Source organism: Euleptes europaea, chromosome 2 (genome assembly GCF_029931775.1).
Source record: "Euleptes europaea isolate rEulEur1 chromosome 2, rEulEur1.hap1, whole genome shotgun sequence".
NCBI lineage: Eukaryota > Metazoa > Chordata > Lepidosauria > Squamata > Sphaerodactylidae > Euleptes > Euleptes europaea.
This window is the reverse complement of record NC_079313.1, coordinates 116,677,577-116,697,615: the sequence shown is the minus strand read 5'-3', so window position 1 is coordinate 116,697,615 and position 20,039 is coordinate 116,677,577. Positions and strand designations below refer to the sequence as shown.

General features: G+C 41.9%; 1 protein-coding gene across 2 annotated transcripts in view; it reads left to right on the top strand.

The window, feature by feature from the left end:
- Positions 1-18,263: 18,263 nt before the first annotated feature.
- SULF2 (sulfatase 2) overlaps positions 18,264-20,039 on the top strand; it is a 130,425-nt gene continuing 128,649 nt past the window's right edge. For both annotated transcript variants that reach the window (XM_056867449.1, XM_056867450.1), the window contains exon 1: positions 18,264-18,504. In XM_056867449.1, coding sequence (XP_056723427.1) covers positions 18,312-18,504 — 193 coding nt within the window. In that variant the 5' untranslated portion in view covers positions 18,264-18,311. The remainder of the gene's footprint in view (positions 18,505-20,039) is intronic.

The window sequence follows — 20,039 nt, the reverse complement described above, 5'->3', positions numbered from 1 at the left end:
TTGTTAGGCGCTGACCTGGCTGGCCCAGGCTAGCACAGTTTGACCAGATCTAGTGAAGCTAAGCAGGGTCCGACCTGGTTAATATTTGGGTGGGAGACCACCAAGGAAGTCAGGGGTTGCTATGCAGAGGCAGGCAATGGCAAACCTCCTCTTTCCACTCTTGCCTTGAAAACCACCCCATGAGGGGTTGCCATGAGTGAGCTGAGACTTGAGGGCACTTTACACCCACAAAGTTGTGTTTTTTAAAATGGATCATCCTAATTTTTTTAAGATTGTCTTTTAAATACAAACCCTTGCAGCCTCATTAGAAGTATGATCACTTATTTCAGAACCGTTTAGCTCCATTAGATAGCTTTATGATGGAAACTGGTTTCCCAATGTGCCTTATGTATGCATGGAGTGTAGAAACCTTAGTAGCCTGTTTTAGCAGCAGAGTTAGCATTCATGGTTTTTCATTTTTTAAGGGTGAATTTAAGGCACTACTGGAAGAAATCCTGAGGTCTTTTGGCTTGAGTAGAGAGGGATGAGCTTTTCCCATTCTGCTGAGATATAACAAAGGGGCCCTATAACTTTGGTATTTAAGAACAAAAAGTCTCCCAGTCAGGTTCACTTGTAAGTAAATCCCATGTTTGTCAGTTAATATTTGTTCCAGAATGTCTACTTAAGATTGTAGTCTTCATTGCTCAGGGTTTTAAATTTAAATGAAAAAAGTCTTATGATAGTAAAGATATTATATGTAGGGAGAATATTAGGAAGGAAGACATGTTCCCACCTATAAGGGTGAGGAATGTGAATGTTGGTTGGCAACTTTTATTACCTGCAGTCTGCAGTAATTCGTATCTACCCACATGCCTAGATATGTAATTTAATGTTCAAATAAGTACCTAGAACAGTTTCTTCTCTTCTGATGAAAACTCAGACACTCGCACAAAGGGTATAATTTTTTTTTCTTTTTCCGACTGCCTAAGGTATGCACATTTGTGCTGTTGGGATAACCTTCAGCTGTCAAGGTTAGCAATGGCTTGGCGGGGGAGGTTTATTTTTGTCTTACTTTAGGATTACAGTGCAGTCCTATGCAGAGTTGCTCCAGTATAAGCCCATGGATTTCAGTGGGCTTAGACTAGAGTAACTGCATAGGACTGCGCCATTCATCTCTCAAACAGGAAAAAGAAGCCCGCCTATAAAAGCTACAGTGTGAAGAACAGATTTTGAAAGATGAGCTTCCATTCCTGTTTGTGGGCACCCAAGGAGCCATCCAATGAAATGGTGAACTGAAATTGTATACTGAGTTGGGAAAAATGCAATATGCAACCTTTGCAGGGTGGAGTGGGAGGGTTAGCTTAGTTGGAAAACACAAAAACTAGTGACCACTGTTTTACCTGAATGGTTGCTAAGGAATTAATTCTCAGCATGAAATTTCCATCATTATGATTACAAAATGTGATTTAGTCCACTCTGGTAGCACACCTGCTGAAAACCTACAGCTGCTCTGCACCTCTTAACAGGTGTGAGCTGCTGTGTGCTAGGGCAGGCTATATTTCCTAATGTATTGATGACCTGTTTTCCTTCTGTGTTTAGGCCACTAACTAAATCATATTTCCCTTGGATCTCTATCCCAAACAACCTTAATTTTGCAGTTATTACCACTGAATTAAATGGGACTTGCAACCAATTAGGGAGGCATAGGATGGCAGCCCCTAGTGTCTACCGAAAATTGTACAATTTGTGTTTTGGTGTACTGATCTGTGAAAGGGGGTGAGGGAAATCATTATGGAAATCTGCTTTTATACTCCTGTCTAATGCACTGTGAAGTAAAAAATGTTTAATTTTGTACCACAGAGTTAACCATAGAGTTATTTACTATAACACTTATATCCCACCTTTCCTGTGGTTCAAGGCAGCTTACAATAAATAGTTTAAAACATTTTCAATCAAAGCCAAAAATAAAATAGCAAGCTCCAAATCTCTCCCCTCTCCTCCCTTGCATGGGGGACATGGTTTATTTGCTGCTAGAATGGGGAATATCACATTTAATGATGCAGTCAATATATGTATGATAAATATTTTTAATAGTGCAATCCGAAGTTGTACCCTTCTAAGCCCCCTTACTCCAGTGGATTTAGAAGTAGAATTGCAGTGTAAATTTCTAGTAGTAGCAATAAGTTTTCAGTGCCTAGTACACCTTTATGTCCATAGCACTGAACTATAGCGCCAAGTCATGTCATCTGTTTACCCTTCTCCTGTTTCCTTACCTATACTTTGCTTTGCCTTATTCTTTCTAAAGTAGTTGCCTCGAATCATAGAAACCAGCAAATGTGTCCTCAGTTATGACGCTCCCATGAAGTATGATACCCCTGGCTAGCTTTCCACTAGGCTCCCATACATATGTCAAAAAATTTCTGAATCCACCAAATGCAGTTGGGATAACATGTAAACATGGCTAGCTGGGTCACTAGTACGTAAGAGTCCAACAGCTGTGCAGCTAAGTTGACAGAAGAGGTGGTGGTGGTGGTGTTCTGGACATCCTGGAAAGAGCACTTGATTTCTGCAGGACAATTATTTATATTACCAATACAATATAAATAGAATTCTGAAATTCTGCTTGGTGTCAGTTTTTGAAAATAGCTATTTAATTGGTTGGCATAAAGAAAAAAATCTAAAATGCTTGCTTGCGAGAATGGCCACACTTTCTTCGATCTTGTTCAATGACATCGTTATCTCCACTGCTATTTATTGTTACCTCCGCTGTTGTTTCTTGGGTTAGTCTTATGGGCCAACCCAGCTAGTTGAGGATCATGTAGTGGATGGGATAACATCACAACACTACGTAGCCAGTCTGCCTTGGTTGTCTGATGACATCACTAAGGCAAAGAAAGTCACCAGAGGAGGAAAAAGCAACAATTAGGCAAACATTTTTTTGCAAGCATTTCCAAAATAAATAGGTAGAGAGGAACTTTTCAACACTACTGAAATGTCCCTGAAATGAATAACCATTTTTAAGAGCCTTACTCAGTTCTTACGATATTTAATAGGGATCCCTCTAGTCTAGTTACAACCTCTGATTAGTTTTTCAAGCTGTTCTTTGGAACGTTGGTTCCTTAGAAATTTGTTAGTGGCTGTTTGTTGATATCAGTAGGGGTGGCTGGCAGGTTCTCCTGAAATACAGAGTTCTGTGGTTGAACTGCTCTACAATTACCATGGTCTCCCATTGCCAAACAATATTGGACATCTTAGATGGATTCTTTGTTTTCATAGGACAAAGGGGCCTTGCTAGTGTCCATGTGACATGAGAGAGAATCTTGCACACCTCAGAACATACCATGGTTAATGTTCCTCACCAGAGAGATCAGTATGGAAATGGTTCCATAATGGAAGGAAGAAGAGTTGGTTTTTATACCCTGCTTTTCTCTGCTTTAAGGAGTTTCAAAGCGGATTTCCTCTTAGGCATCGTGTTGTTTCCATAACTTGTTTCTGTACACACTTCCATTGTTTTAAGTGGAATCAGTACTACCCAGTGCTAGCCTATGAATCTAAAGCCCTGACATTCTTTTCAGAAAATTCTTTTAGTAAGAGGCTGGCGCTTACAAGCCACCACTACACTGGAGCCAGTTGCAGAGTTTAGCATGGTTCAACCAGTTCTTATTAAAAGCAGACTCCTGGAATCCTGGTCGGCCTTGCACATTAACAAGGAAACATCAAGCCTCACAGGTATTTGGATGGGAGACCAGGGACGTAATGCGAAGACTGGCAATGGCAAACCACCTCTGATGGTCTCTTGCCTTGAAAATCCTATGAGGTTGCTATAAGTCAGCTGTGACTTGATGGCCAAAAAAAAAAAAAAGGCACCCAATCCACTAGGGCCTGGGAAAGTCCATTCTCATGATCTTCATAGTGAAGTAGGTGGAACTACACCACCACCCAGCTTGTGCCCAAATGAGCCAGAAAGGCAAAAATTTCCTGCTAGGCTCCAAAAATGGACCAGCTTGTGCCTTTTCTGAAAAGTTGGGAAGAATGTTGGGTGCCATATCTGGAGGGAGGTCAAAGAGGCAGGTGGCGATGTGATAGTGCCTTAAATCAGCCACCTCATGTGCCACCACCCCATGTCACACAGGCATGCTAAGGCATGCTGGCTTCCTTCCACAGCCCACTGGCAAACCCCCAACCCTTTGCCTCACCATTTGCTGTGGGGGGCGGGAATGGAGTGGCAATCTCAGGATATCTGATGTGGCAGCTGCTGCTTGTACTGTTCTGGCATCAGTAGCATTCCCAAGAGTCTGTCTTGTGCCAAGTTAAGTAGGGCTTTTTGAGTGCGCTGAGCAGCTTTCTGTATCTCTGGTGGATCATTGCATAGGGCCACCACTTTGGGTGCCAGAGGAAGATTGAGGTTGATGTAAACAATGGCCACCATGCCAACAATAGTCTAGAAGACTGATTTTCCAGAAATGAGTTAAGCAGCGGCTCAGTATGACGTGAGTTGAATGGCATGTCTGATATGCTGAAGAGCAATTATACCAGCACTTTGCCACTTGCCAAGGGGTGCCATGGATCTGTTCAACATGCTTGGCAGTTTTACTAATGTGAATTGTCCCTTGCTTTTTTTGGTGTGCCTCCACACAATCCTACTTTCACCAAGTTTACTGAAGAAGAAGAGGAAGAAGGTTGATTTTTATATGCCTACTTTCTCTACCACTTAAGGAAGAATCAAACCGGCTTACAATCACCTTCTCTTCCCCAGACACCCTGTGAGGTAGATGGGGCTGAGAGAGCTCTAAGAAAGCTGTGAGTAGCCCAAGGTCACCCAGCTGGCTTCATGTGTAAGAGTGGGGAAACCAACCCAGTTGTCCAGATTAGAGTCCAGCGCTCATGTGGAGGAGTGGGGAATCAAACCCGGTTCTCTGGATTAGAGTCCACTGCTCCTAACCACTTCTCTTAACCACTGCACCATGCTGGCTCTCAGTAATTGAGAGCCAATAATTGGAAATAACTTAGCAGTGATCATTTTACTCTAGGATGGTCTCTTGACCACTCTGAATGCAGATACCTCTTCCAGTGCCACTTCGATGAGAAATGTTGAGCTGTTAATTAGGTTTCACAGCTAATGTGGCGTTAGCAGCAGCGTGTCTCTGCCACATTCAAACACACATTTCAGGAGCAAATAGGTTATTTCATAAAAAAATTCTTCCAGGCCTACCTAGTTATTATGTGCAAAACACATTCTGATTGCAGGCTTTCAGTTCTTTGCAAAAGGTACTTATGAAGAGTACTTATTTTGATAATGACAGAGAAGTAATGTGTGGAAATAGTTTAAACATCTGTGTAGGGAAGGTAAGCTGGAAAGTAATTATTTTGGTTAAAGATGTTTGAAAGCGAACACATCGCTTTATGCTCTCACAAATAACTGTAATTTTACAGCTGTAAACATCCATAAGAAACTGTAAGTAAAACCATTTGAGAAATAACGTACATTTGCTACTCTAGTCCTTGAACAAGAAATTCCACAGACAAGTATTTTATCAAAAATGTGAAATCTGCCTCAATCGGCTTGCAATTTTATTTTAAAGGCAACAGAGATTCAAGGCAAAGTTAATAATAGTGATAATGGTTGAAAGAAAGACATTGGTAAACAAAGCCATGAAGGTCACATAGCATCATTTGACTTTCATATTTTTCTTTTGAAAAAGCTAACTAATAATGAATGAAGAAGAAAAGCAAGCCCTCTGTATTTTAAAGGATATACTTATAATATAAAAATAACGAAGTCATATGGTTCTTTAATAGCTGTCTGTGATAATTACTTGTTTTAGTGATCTTAATAGGTGATTTTTTTGCATTGTATTTGTTGCTGTGAGAAGATCCTACTTTGCCAAGTTCACTTAATAATTGGCAAGGACTCAGCTGTGATTTTGACTTGGGTCTTAACTATGTCAGGAGAAGTGCAGGCCATATAAATACTCTAAATATTGTAGCCTTAGCTTTTGTGAGCTAGAATTTGCTTTGTCCTGTGCATGAAGTTCATAATTGAAATGGGTTCTGTTTTCATGAAGCCTTATGCCCCAATACCGGTAAATTTCCTAGTCTTTAAGGTGTCATAAAACTCTTTCGCTTGGAGGCATGGTGCCTAATCGGTGATGTTCCTGACCCTTCCTCTCTTCACAGCAGTTTTTTGGTCCTCCTGAAATGAAGCTCTCTTGCATCAGTGGCTTGAAGGTACATCATGGGGGCCCTAGTCAGTTGCTGCAATGAGAGGGGGAAATCAGCCTCCATGCACAGAAATGGCCCTTTGGATCAAGCCTTTGTTTTGGCTGCAACTGACTAATGTGGAAAATTCTCTGATATCACGAACAAACAAAGTTGTTCATGGCAGGAACAAACTGATTAATTCTTCATTGTTCACATTTCTCCTTCTTCCAGCTGTGTAATAAATCAAGACTGAAGATGGAAGTTCATTAATTTGAATGGCATGATTAACAGAACATGGAAATCTTGTACCCCTCTAGTACATTAATATCTTATCCTTCTTCCAAGGAGCGCAGGGCAGCATGCATTGTTCTTCCTACACCAATGTGGTGTAATGGTTAAGAGCGGTAGTTTGGAGTGGTGGAGTCTGATCTGGAGAACCGGGTTTGATTCCCCACTCCTTCACATGAGCGGCGGAGGCTAATCTGGTGAACTGGATTTGTTTCCCCACTCCTACACATGATGCCAGCTGGGTGACCTTGGGCTAGTCACACTGTCTCCGGCCCACCTACCTCACAGGGTGTCTGTGGTGGGGAGGGGAAGGTGATTGTAATCTGGTTGGATTCTTCCTTAACTGGTAGAGAAAGTCGGCATATAAAAACCAACTCTTTTTCTTAATTGATCCTTACAACTGAAGCAGAGAAGGCAGAGAGTGTGTGACTGGCCAAAGGTCACCAGGAATGCTGCAGGGCGGAGTGAGGATTTCAATCTGGGTCTCTCAGATCCTAGTCCACCCCTCTAACCACTCTTCCACACTGGCTCCAGCTGATGTGGTATGGGCATTAATCTTCAGCTAACTCCAGTCTTGGCAAAAGTACATGAGGGAAAGAGGGAGGAAGCATGTGAAGCTGTCAGAAAACCTGCTTCATGCACAGGACAAAGCAAAATAGTTTCCATCTAAACATTAGGAAGAATTTTCTAACTGTTAGAGCAGTTCCTCAGTTTTCTAACTGTTAGAGCAGTGGAACAGGCTTCCTCGGGAGGTGGTGAGCTCTCCTTCCCTGGAGGCTTTTAAGAAGAGGTTAGATGGCCATCTGCCAGCAATGCTGATTCTATGACCTTAGGTAGATCATGAGAGGGAGGGCATCTTGGCCATCTTCTGGGCATGGAGTATGGGTCATTGGGTGTGTGTGGGGGAGGTAGTTGTGAATTTCCTGCACTGTGCAGGGGGTTGGACTAGATGACCCTGGTGGTCCCTTCCAACTCTAGGATTCTTCCCATTACGAACAAAATTCTGTTCATGACCCAAGGAACAGGGCTGTTTTGCGCACTATGGGTTTCCTACATAGATATTGCTTCTGGGGAGTAGCATTAACAGGCACATCTATTTCACTATATGGCCTTTCATACATTATGCTGTACTGTGCATACAATTGCTTATGTGGATGACATTCAGACAGATTTTGTATCGGGGATCAGTAGCCTCAAAAATCCAGATTGCATGTACTTTGGTACGCACAATGAATGAACATGTATACAGTCGTAAGAATAGTGCCATACAGGCATTAAAAATTGTACGTGGAGCACACACATGGAAGGAGTGGAGTTCTGCCTGCTGGCCTTGCCTCCTCACATGCATTCAGCCAATTGTTTGTAGTAAACCACTTTGTGCATACAAGGAGATGCTTGTAGTTTATCCAGGTAGCTGGGAATTCTGCTTTCCTAATCGACATATATTATTTATGCTATTTGTGTGTACTTGTAGCACATAGGGCTCCCTGCAGACATTTGGCTGAACCGAGGACAGTGAGAATGGGACGAGTGGGACAATCCTGCTGCACTCTGAATGTACAGTGCATGAGATTTTTAAAGTCTGCGTAGGGATAGTGGTTTTACGCATGCATTCTCTGTCTAGGGTAAATACTAATTGCATCTCCAGTTAAAGGGACTAGGCAAGTAGGTGATGTGAAAGACCTCAGCCTGAGACCCTGGAGAGCTGCTGCCAGTCTGAGTAGACAATACTTACCTTGATGGACCAAGGGTCTGATTCAGTATAAGGCAGCTTCACAACTGAATGTGAAAAGATCTTGTGTGAACAAGGCAGAGTTCTCAATTACATAATGTGTCAATCTGTACTACCAAACACTAGATGAAACAGGTAAATTCCTGCACACTTGAGTCCCCTGCATGTAGGGGATCTGCCTGAATTAATTTCTAAGACCATTTATCATCCACCTCTACCACTCCTCATTAAGGCGGTTCACAATAAAATCAAAAACGAAACAGAACTAGTCAAATCAGTGGAGTTTGAAATCAGAACTACCCTTAAGCTTCCAAAGTGCTTCACCCTCTGCCTAGGGTTGCCAACCTCCAGGTACTGATACAAAGGTAGTAAATCCCTAAGGAAATAATTTCAGTACACAGCCACTAATCGTTTTAACTTATGCAAATTTACTTATATTTTTTCACAATATGCACATGTATATTCGTAGCACTCTTCTCACTAAAGTTCTGAGCTGCAAATAGCCTAAACGTGTTGAAAATTATAGGCTTAAAACTCTATGTACATAAACAATTTTCTTCAAATAATACATTCATCTCAGAACATACAACCCCCCGGGGGAATCATTCTTACAACCAGCAGTCGGGTCGCAAAGTCTTATTGGATATATTTCAATTCGCCACAACTCAGGCAGTATAAATCAAGATTGTTTCCAATCGCGGTCAGCTGATCCCGCGTAAACCAATCCGGTGGCTCCAATCCCGTTCCTGCTGGTAAACCGGTTTCAAACGCTAGCTTCTGTAACTTCCCGTTGTTGTTGTTATGGTAATTATGGCACAAAATATGGTTACAAGTTCCCGGTTGTCTTATCCTTGTTTCGCAGAGTAAACTTCGCTTCATCAGTCTGTGCCCTTATTCATTTCTGACTGCAGCCTTGCAGTTCACAGGCATGACCCATAGTCTCTATTTCTTCTCAGAACTTTAGTGAGAAGAGTGCTACGCATATACATGTGCATATTGTGAAAAAATATAAGTAAATTTGCATAAGTTAAAACGATTAGTGGCTGTGTACTGAAATTATTTCCTTAGGGATTTACTAACCTCCAGGTACTAGCAGGAGATCTCCTGCTATTTCAACTGATCTCCAGCAGATAGAGATCAGTTCACCTGGAGAAAATGGCCACTTTGGTAATTGGACTCTGTGGCATTGAAGTCCCTCCCATCCCCAAACCCCACCCTCCTCAGGCTCCACCCCAAAAACCTCCCTCCGGTGGCTTCCACTATGAAGGCCAGGGAGAATAAACAAGTTCAGAGTCTTATCTCTTGCTGCCAGCCCTCTCTGCCTGACCCACAGAGAGACTGGTCTTACCAGTTCATTGGCATCATCTTCTGGAGCGGTGGGTCAACCAGAAAGCTTATAGCTATGGGTCTCCTCTTCACTTTATAATCTGGACACTCTTAATATCAGTTTGGACTCTCTGGGCTGTTGTGAAAGTTGCTTTACAAGTTTGACTGCCTGGCCAAGGGCTGATAATCCTGCATCTTCTGGGTAAAATGGAGCTGAGCAGTACATTGTTTCACCATCTCAGCTCTGAGGTCTAAACTGGCCTACCTTCTTTGCTGTGAATCTGATGTGATGTTTGCTGTGTTCATTGTTGATTCCGAAAGTTTCACTGGAAGGAAGTAATGAGGGGTATTCTGGACCAGTGCCCCTCTGTTACATTTGGGATGGATAGCCATGTTTGTCTGTGGCTGTAGAATAGAGAAGTTTTATTCTTGTGTCACGTCTAGTTTTTCCTCTGTTCTTCTTCTTCTGTGTGTGCCTCAAAAATATACTAAGATCTTTAAAGGCATGGTGAGATTAAAAAAAAAGATGCAACAAGGGGCACATTTCCTGCTTGAAAAAGCAGGTTGGGGTGCCTGCTCACAAGCAAACTTGCATGCATGACATTTTGCCTGATAATATCTAGAAACAAACTACGTTCCTTAGGATGCCTTCTGTTTGCTAGAAAGCTTCTTTAGTAAGGCACTGACTCTTGCAGTAATTGACTTTTGAAGCCCTACATGGCTTACGAATAACATACTTTAAGGGCTGCCTACTTCCATATGAACCTACCTGAACATTGATGTAATCTATAGGGGCCCTGATACAGGGGCTTCCATCATCTTAGGAATGATGGGTGGCAACCCAAGAAAGGACCTTCTCCATCATGGCACCACAACTGTGGAATTCCCTTTCCAGGGAGATTCATCTGTCATAAGAAGAGGCCTTCTGGATCAGACCAGTGGTCCATCTAGTCCAGTATCCTGTCTCACACAGTGGCCCACCAGTTTCCACTCGGTCCCCCTCTATCACTGTTTTGCTTCAGCAGGTGAAGACTTGTTTTGTTTTGTGTGGTGTTTCCTTATTGGCCTTTCTGTTGGTTTTGGTTGCTGGTTTCATAATGCGTATTGTTTTAAAGTTGATTTTAACATGTCTTTAACATGTCTCCTTGATGGCCTTAATTGGGTAGAAAGGTGGGATGCAAATGTTTTAAAATTTAAATAAATAAATAAAAGAGCCAGAATCTAGCATGCCACCACTTGCGATACAGTTCAGACTCATATCAGATGTTACTTAATGTTCTGATCCAAACAAAACATAAGGCCTGGCACTGTTTTTCAGTATGAATTTAGCCTGTACTGCTAGTACTTACCTGGAAGTTTTCTTTCTTTCACTAGCAAATTCTTCCTCTCTTAAGTGTTTAGGTTGTGCCAATGGTGATGTCAAAGTGAGGTGTTGTCCCCAAAGGGGCTTGTTGGAGTAGGTGATGAAACTGATTCTCCCCCCCCCCCCACCAGCTCTATCAGAGCACTCATGTCAAGAAAAGCAACATCGATCTTGTAGTGGTCTTCAGCGAAATCGCTTCCAGTTCACTGTAGCAATTTAATGCTGCTTTTCCCTCCTCTGCAAGTATATGAAAGCTTGATCATAATTCCCCAGACCAAGAGTTCTGTCACAGCTTGAGAACCTTTTTAATCAAGGCTGATCTGAGCCAAAGGAGTCTCTGGCAGAGATGCACTGATAACATTGCTGTGAAATAATCTACCAGGAAAGGGAAAGAGCTTTCTGCTGTTGCTTTCTAAACAGAATGCCGGCTTCATTTCACTAAGCAAAGGCTGCTGGGCTAGGATTTATCTTTTTCCCCCCTACTCAGCCACTTCTGGTCCTCACAAAAAGTGGTTTCCCTCTTGTGTAACCTTTGATTGATTCCCTTCAAATTAGTAGGGCTAGTTTCTTGAACTAATAATCATAATTGTGTGCCGTTAAGTTGCAACCAACTCATGGAGACTATGGGGTTTTCAAGGCAAGAAATAAGCAGAGGTGATTTGGCGCTGCCTTCTTCTGCATAGCAACCCGGGTCTTCTTTGGTGGTCTTCCTTCAAAGTACTGACAAGGGGCGAACCTGCTTAGCTTCCAGGTTCTGTTGGCCTAGAGGAAACTAATGTATCAGGAATGAGTAAAAAACGGACTTGTGAATTCCTTGGAACTTGATATGCCCAGTGCAATTCCTTCAGAGTTTTCCCTCTTATTATGATAAGAACATTTCTTTTGGATGGAAAATTGCAAGGAATAATTATGAAACTGAACAAATCATATATTAATTTAAACTTCAAAGCCTACTAATAATAGATAAACTCTGTATGTGGAGGTTTTGTTTAACTTTTGTTGCAGCACATCTTCCATTCCTGGAAACTTTTAATAAAGGCAAAAAGTCTACCCTGTGCATCTGTTCAATGGATTTCTATTTTTCTATCATAAATTTAAATAACTCCTCATGGTCTTGTTATAACCCATTGCAGTGTTTCAAATGACATGCTCAATGGTCTATAGTTCTTAGTATTAATAGAAGAAGAAGAGTTGGTTTTCTCTACTTTTAAGGAGTCTCAGACTAGCTTACAATCACCTTCCCTTCCTTTCCCCATGACAGATACCCGGTGAGGTAGGTGGGGCTGAGAGCGCTAGCAGAGAACTGTGACTAGCCCAAGGTCACCCAGCAGGCTTCATATGTAGGAGTGGGGAATCAAACCCAGTTCTCCAGATTAAAGTCCACTGCTCTTAACCACTGTACCACTCTGTATCTATAATTGGAACTTGCTTGAGAGCTATATTCTGTTAATAATGGAAAATAAAAAATAGAAGCCATACTGTGCAATCCGAAGCAGGGTTATGCCCTTCTAAGTCTGTTACAAGACAGGAAATACAAGGAATGATACAGACATGGCACTCCAATTTTTATGTCAGTGTAAAAAAAAGTTATGTTCTTTACAATCCTTCAACCCATATCTTTGCTGATATGTATGACTGTTATAAAATAATGGTACTAAATAATTTCTCAAATCACGATCCAGGGGAATCTGAAAATTTCCAATGGCTAGTCCCAAATGTCTTAGATTGAGAATAAAATGCTTTATACAGCAAAAAAAGGTTGGACCTTGCAGTAGATTTCTGCCCGTGGAAGGTGATATGGTTCTTCCCCATCTCTCCCCTTCCACTGCAGACTGCCAAGTTGCCCTTAGAGTCCATTTTGGGGCAGCATTTTGGGGAACAGGGAAGTACTGTTCTGCTGATGAAAATCACTTCCCCAGTGAACATTACATTTGGATCCAAGCCAAAGCTTCATGATATACATGAAGCTGCCTTATACTGAATCAGACCCTTGGTTCATCAAAGTCAGACCGGCAATGGCTCTCCAGGGTCTCAGGCAGAGGTCTTTCACATCACCTACTTGCCTAGTCCCTTTAACTGGAGATGCCAGGGATTGAATCTGGGACCTTTTGCATGCCAAGCAGATGCTCTACTACTGAGCCACAGCTCCTCCCCAGTCTATGTCTGTAATATGTATGATAATCTATGTATGTAAGTGCCATCAAGTCACAGCCAATTTATGGCAGCCCCAGGAAGCGGCTTTCGAGGCAAGTGAGAAGCAGAGTTGGTTAGCCATTGCCTTCCTCTGCAGAGTCGTCTTTGGCAGTGTCTCATCCAAGTACTGATTAAGCTATGCAGCCTTCCCTCCATGACAATCCAGGATCCCACTAAATTAGTGACACAGTGTCAGGGTCGCTTGGAACATTTCAGACATGGTTATAGGGGGTGGAGGAACAACTAGCTTTTCCTTTTTGCTGGCTTCCTCCTTACCTCCCCCTGGATATTTTTAAGAGAACTGGGGTACTTCTGCGTGGTTACAATAAAGCAGGAATGGGTAATGGAGGGCTGGGGTCTCTTGCCACTCCTCTAATTTTCTTAGGGTTGCCAGCTTCGGGTTGGGAAATACTTTGAGTTTTGGGGGCGGAGCCTGATGAGGGCAGGTCTTGGAGAGGGGAGGAACTTCAACGCCATAGAGTCCAGTGGCCAAAGTGGCCATTTTCTCTAGCTGAACTGATCTCTATTGGCTAGAGATCAGTTGTAATAGCAGGAGATCTCCAGCTACCACCTGAACACTGATTTTGACGTCATGTTTTCTCTAACTTTCCTTTAACTTCCTTCTGGTTTTCCTTAAATTTCTTTAGAACTCCTTAAGAATTTCCTTAAAACTCCTTAAGGGTATCCTCATCCCCGTTGAGAAGATTGTAAATAATAATTTTGTAAACAACAACTTTCCAAATTAATCAAAATAGAATGAAAGTACTATTGGCATGCTGAATGGCTGTTCCTTTAAATGAAATAACCTGACTCATGCACTAGGTGTGTGACTGCAGCTGACGGTGGTTTGCCACCAACCGCATTAAATTGGATCCATAGCAGAGACCACTGAACCTCAGGACAAAGAAAGTGAACCCATTGAGGTTTTGGTGGTCTGAATCTTATGGCAAGCATGATGATTTGCTTTTCTGATGCTCCTTTAATAATAATAATTCAAGAGGGACTTATGTTATAGTAAAAAATGTTATTTTTTGTAGAGGTGCTTCTCACTCTTTGAAGTGGTTGAATACTGGCAATTTGCTGTGAAAACTGCGTTGCATGTTGGCAATTTGCCATGAAATTATACAGAGACCAGCTTACTGATGAAGCAGTCTCTTTGGTGAAATACGCACTAATCTAGAGGTGGCGTCTGGATGTTGGACTCCTCCGATTCTATCCAAGTCTTCTCTTTTCGACATACCATCTTGGCAGGGGCACGGGGCTCCGTGCTCCTTAATTAAGCCATACGAGTATTTTTCCTGAATTAAGTTTTGCAGTTATTTCATATTGTGTTTGGAGAGATTTGATTATACGTGTGTTTTGAATCTTGTTTGTACATAGCCATCAGTTGTATATTATTTCATGCAAAGGAGTGTAATGAATTAATTACATGTAAAAATTGTGGTCTACTCAAGAGTAAAAATTTGTGGTCTACTCAAGAGTAAAGATAAGACTTTAACATTGCATATATGCCTCATGCTGTTGTTTCTTATTGGGAAAAAAACCACCTGGAGGTTGGCAGCCCTAAATATTCTCCTTTTATTAACTTGGCCTGCCCTGCCCTCGATCTGGCTCATGCTGCATTCCATGTCATAGCGAGGAATAGGGTAAGTGAGCGAAACTTGAAAAACTTGGCCCCAAAAGATTTCTTGCAGAAATGAAGCCTGCTTATTTACATCCGTTATGGCAACTTCCTCCAATAAGTAGCTCAGAATGACAGCTGTGCTGATAGGGAGGAGCATGCACCCACATGTTGGCCAATTTTTAAGAGTAGGGATGGGAAACTGAAAATTCACTTGAAATATCTTCTTCCTGATATTATTCTGCCTCATCTCCCCAATGCAAAGAACATTGGCTTGTTACAAGTTTGCCTTTAAGTGCATTTTAGTGTCAATCTGTGTTCATTTCACAGTGAATCTACTTGTGGGTAAACAACTTCCATTTGTGGTTCTGAAAACTATCCATTAGATTGTTGTATGCCATCGTTACTTCAAGAGACAGTTCACCCAGTATACGTCATGTCTTGGTGAGGATTTGAACACAGGTCTCCTAATCTGACAGTAACCTCTAAATTACCGCTAGCTTTCTGGAATTCCATGTTGCAATAAGGCATGGGGGGATCTGTGCCATATACAACACCTTTTAATTAAAGTACTCTTGCCTTAGACATAGTCCTGCCCCCTATTCATAATACATGTTAGAGGCTTTGCCTTTAACAACAGAAAAACTGTTATGTCTCACTGTTATATTTTCCCTTCACCCTTCTTCCAAGGAGCTCATAGTGACATATATGATTCTCCCTCCATTTCATTTTCACAATGACCCTTTGATCTAAGTTTGGTAAGAGAGATAGTGGAGATGTGACCCATGGTTGTGTGGAGATAGGAACCTCCAGCCAGCCATGATACACGACTCATTTGTGTCTGAGAATCCTCTGATATGAATCGCTAAAAGAGTGAAAGCATTGTGTGTGGTTGCCCTTTGAGAGTCACTGGGCAAAAACGCATGGTCGCTTTAGCCTCCTTTATTCCCTGTTTCAACCAGGATTCAGCCAGGATCGAACACATGCGTTTCGCTGAACCTGCTTTCGATCCTGGCTGAATCCCGGCTGAAACAGGGAATAAAGGAGGCTAAAGCGACCATGCGTTTTAGACCACTGTGGCATAGTGGTCAGAGTGCCAGACTAAGATCTTAACGCCCCCTGTTCAAATCCCCACTCTGCTGTGAAAAGTCGCTCGGGCCAGTCACTTTGGCTCAATCTAACCTACCTCACATGTTGTTATGAGGATAAAACAGAGGAAGTGAAAGATGCTGTAAGCTGTGTTGGGTCCCCATTGAGGAGAAAGCAGGCTATAAATAAATGAATTCTATGTGAGGAGAAGTGGAAATGGAGCAGTGTACAGGGAGGAAAGAGCAAACGTAGTGACTGAAGAGAGGGGGAAAGAGAACTGAGAGAGAGGGTATAGAGAAGGGCAGGGGAACAGGAAAAATGAGAAAAGAGGGGAGGTAAGACATAGGGTGTGTGTGCTGTGGGGTCCAGGGATGACATGGGGTGATGAGAGAGAGGTGCCGAGCAAACAATGGAGCTGGAGGTGGGGGAGAGAGAGTTGTTGAGAGCTTGTGGTACTGAGAGAATTGTGGTACAGTGTTTCATAGACAAGAGAGTACACGGGCAAGAGAGACAAGTACATAGAGTACACAGAGCAAAAGGGTAACTAAGGAATGAATCAGCAGAGAGGTCTGTAGGTCTGTGGGGAAATTGCAGAAAAGGGGTAACTGAAAGATAGAAGAGCAAACCTGTCAGAGTACAAACATGTTATGAATTAGGTAGTCTCAAAACAGCACTGTGGACTAGAGAAAGGGCAAAATAAGTTAGCAGAGAGTGGGTTAAAACGAAACTGAGCTGTGATCCTCTTGAGTGAGTCAGATATTAAAGTTTCCCTCAGAATGATTTGTGTACCCTTGTGGTTGGACTTCTTTTTGCTCACCAATGTGATGAATGACTGGACTGTTCACAATTTGTCAAGTTAAAAAGGAGGCAACCCTAGTGTCTACTCAGCAAGAGGATGGGGTTAGGGAGTGATAGTTGCTGCCTCTTGGTTGAGGGTAGTTGCAGATAGGAGATGTGTTTGGCAGTTGTTGAAATGTTCAAGACTGGAACTCTGTGGTTTGTCTCCTCCTTAAAATGAACCCAAAGCCCTGAGAAAATGACCCAAACGATGTTGACCTAACACGGAATATCCACCCACATAGTCAGGAAGTTCAGATTTAGTTTTGTAATACTGGACTAAATTAATCCTGGGTTCCACGTGCCCTGGAAGAAAAAAATCAGTTGTGGTGTGAAGAAGAAATGGATCTGTTTGGTGTGAGTCTGATGCTGCATTCCTGCAACGTTAGGTGATTAACTGGGGTGTTTTACTGCCGAAGGTATTGTTTCTGCAGACAATTTAGGGCATGTCAATTTAAGCCATCAATTAATTCAATTTCACTTTATTTTATAATCTGTATTCAATATGGAATATGTTATTCCAGATAAGTTTTTCTGTATAACAAAATAAAATAGACATAGGATTTTCAGTGTTTTCAAAAAGTAGAAATTCACATAATTTTGGTCTTAACGTTAAATTTCCATGCTGAAGGTACATTTTGTTTGAATGCTGCAATCGGTAAACTCTTCATGGGAAGCATACGTGTAGTATGCTACATGTAGCAGTTGTGTGCATTGCATACTGCACAATTGTTTGCTGTAATGAGCATTTAAAGGAGAGATTCTTGTTTTCAAAGCATTTTAAGACATGCTAGCAACCGCTTAAGACTTGTGCTAGCAACTGCTATCTGCAAGAAATTCATTGCGTGTTTCCAAGCATACACTTTGCACACACACTTTAGTCCCCAACCTTTTTGACCCTGGGGGCACCTTTGGAATTTTGACACAGGGAGGTGGGTGCAACTACAAAAAGGCTGCTGCAGAAGGGAGAGCCAATCACAAATGTCAGGGAATGAGGTTGTGCATAAGTCAGATAGCTAACTCGTCAGCATTTCAGGCAGAAGCTCTGTTTCACAAGATGCCTTTTAAAATGGACATAGTGTTTAAAAATATTTTCTTGCATGCTCACAAAATAGGTATACCTATTGAGCTAGCTAAGGAACCTGCATCTGGCAGTATCTGTTTTAATTTTGATAGCATCTAGCCTGGCTATCCCTTTTACATGAGCTGGGCAAGAGCCCCATGTGGCTCCTCCCTTTGTGAAAAACACTTGACAGGCTCCAGGAAAGGTATTGGTGGGTACCATGGCGGCCACATCCGCCATGTTGGGGACCTCCACTTTATACTGTGTGCGTAAAACAAACATAACTCTCATGTTTAATTTCTCTCTGAATGTCCCCCTTCTAGTGTGTACAAATAGATGGCGGAGACTTTATAAACTCGGATTATTTATAGGTCTAACCTTGCAATCCTAAACAAAACAACACCATTCTAAACCTATTGACTTCCATGGATTTAGAAGGGTGTCACTGTGATTAGGGTTGTATTGTAATTGCAAGAAACTCTGTTGTCTTCCTCCTTAAACCCATTTTTCATGAGGTTTTTGTTGCATGCACATTTACCTACTTGCTTCTTTTTTTGCTCTGTCAGACCTGCCTTTGAAGAGAAAATAGAAGACATCCCCACACCTTTGTTTGAAGAGCATGCAAAATCAGAGCAATATGGCACAGCATAGCATTGCCGTGGGATTATTTGTAATGACTGTTTTATCCTTGCTGGATGACAGTTCAGCTTTCCTGTTAAATCAGCGTCTGAAAGGAAGGTTTCAAAGGGATCGCAGGAATATTCGTCCAAACATCATTCTCGTCCTCACAGATGATCAGGATGTGGAACTCGGTAAGAGCTAAGGAGGTTGGCGCGATAGTGATTGACAGATGTGCTTTTTACTGGACCAAGAATTTGCCCTTGCAGGATTTCACTTTGATTGCTAATAGTATGGGTAAGAATTCAGTTACTTCGTTGGCGATTTTAAAAGGAAAAAAAGTCATCCAAGTAGTTTTTATTTGTTTTGTTTGTTTGTTTGTTTTTAAGTAAAACCTTTCCAATTTCAAGGTTATTATTTTAATCCCTGTATTTTTCAAGTAGTCAGGCATTCTGTAGCCATTGAAAGAGGGAACTCCAGCTTGTCATATAGATTGGCATCCATCAATAACAAAGGACTCAGTATTGTTACACTGTGCTGATTCATGCTATGGTTTTACCAACACTGCTGCAGCCTATATTCTTTTAATGTCTATTTTCAGATGTATGTGTGTATGTGAGATATCCTTCCAACCTTATGCAATATTTTCATATTATTTTTATAATACTTTTGCCTTATTATCTCTTCTCTAAATAATATGAAAATATTGCATAAGGTTGGAAGGATATCTCAAGGGTATTCTTTTTCTCAGTTTTGCTGCTTGTTTATATATTTTTTTTTAAATCTTCTGGTGTTTCCTGCATACGTAATGCAGTTCTTGCTCAATATGTTTTGCCATCAAAACAAGGCCCTCATTTCCAATGCTGATAGTCCTGTGCACTAGTTGAGGACATGACTGTTTAGAGGAGATGATAAATGCAGGCTTTTGACCTGGAGATAACAATATGAATCTAAACAGAATTGCATATAGAGTCCAATTGCCAAAGCGGCCACTTTCTCCAGGTGAACTGATCTCTATTGGCTGGAGATCAGTTGTAATAGCAGGAGATCTCCAGCTAGTACCTGGAGGTTGGCAACCTTGTGCATCACAGTGGTCTAACCTGGATGTGATTTGTGAGTACTTAACCATTGCCAAGTCCCACTTTTGGTGAACAGGCCAAAGATTGTTAAAGATGCTTGGTGCAACAAATGAGATCTATACTTCCACCTGAGGATCTGAATCTAACAGTACCCAAAGCTGTCAATGTTCCATCTCAGAGGAAGTGACACTCTGTCCATAACAGACTGACCCTTAACCTCTGACTGGCATCATTTTTGACTAACAGACAGTGTCTCCATTTGACCTGGACTGAGCCTAGCATCATCTACCCTGTTGCTGCCTCCAGGTACCAGTTCAGAACATTCACCATCTCATTTGATTCGGATGACAAAGAGAAATATGGCTGAATGTCATCAGCGTATTAATGACACCTTATCCATATCTTCAAATGATCTCTCCCAACAGTTTCTTGTAGATATTTAAAAGTAAGGGGGACAAGGTCAATCTCTGTGGTACCCCATGGTTTGAACAGAAGTTGTCCATTCTGAAACTGATCAGACAGATATGAATGGAACTATCAGTGTGTGCTGCCCCCAATCCCTATTCAATCCAGAGGATACTGTGACCCGCGATAACGGAAAGTTGCCAAGAGTTCCAGCAGAAGCAACAGAATCATACTGCCCCCTCCCC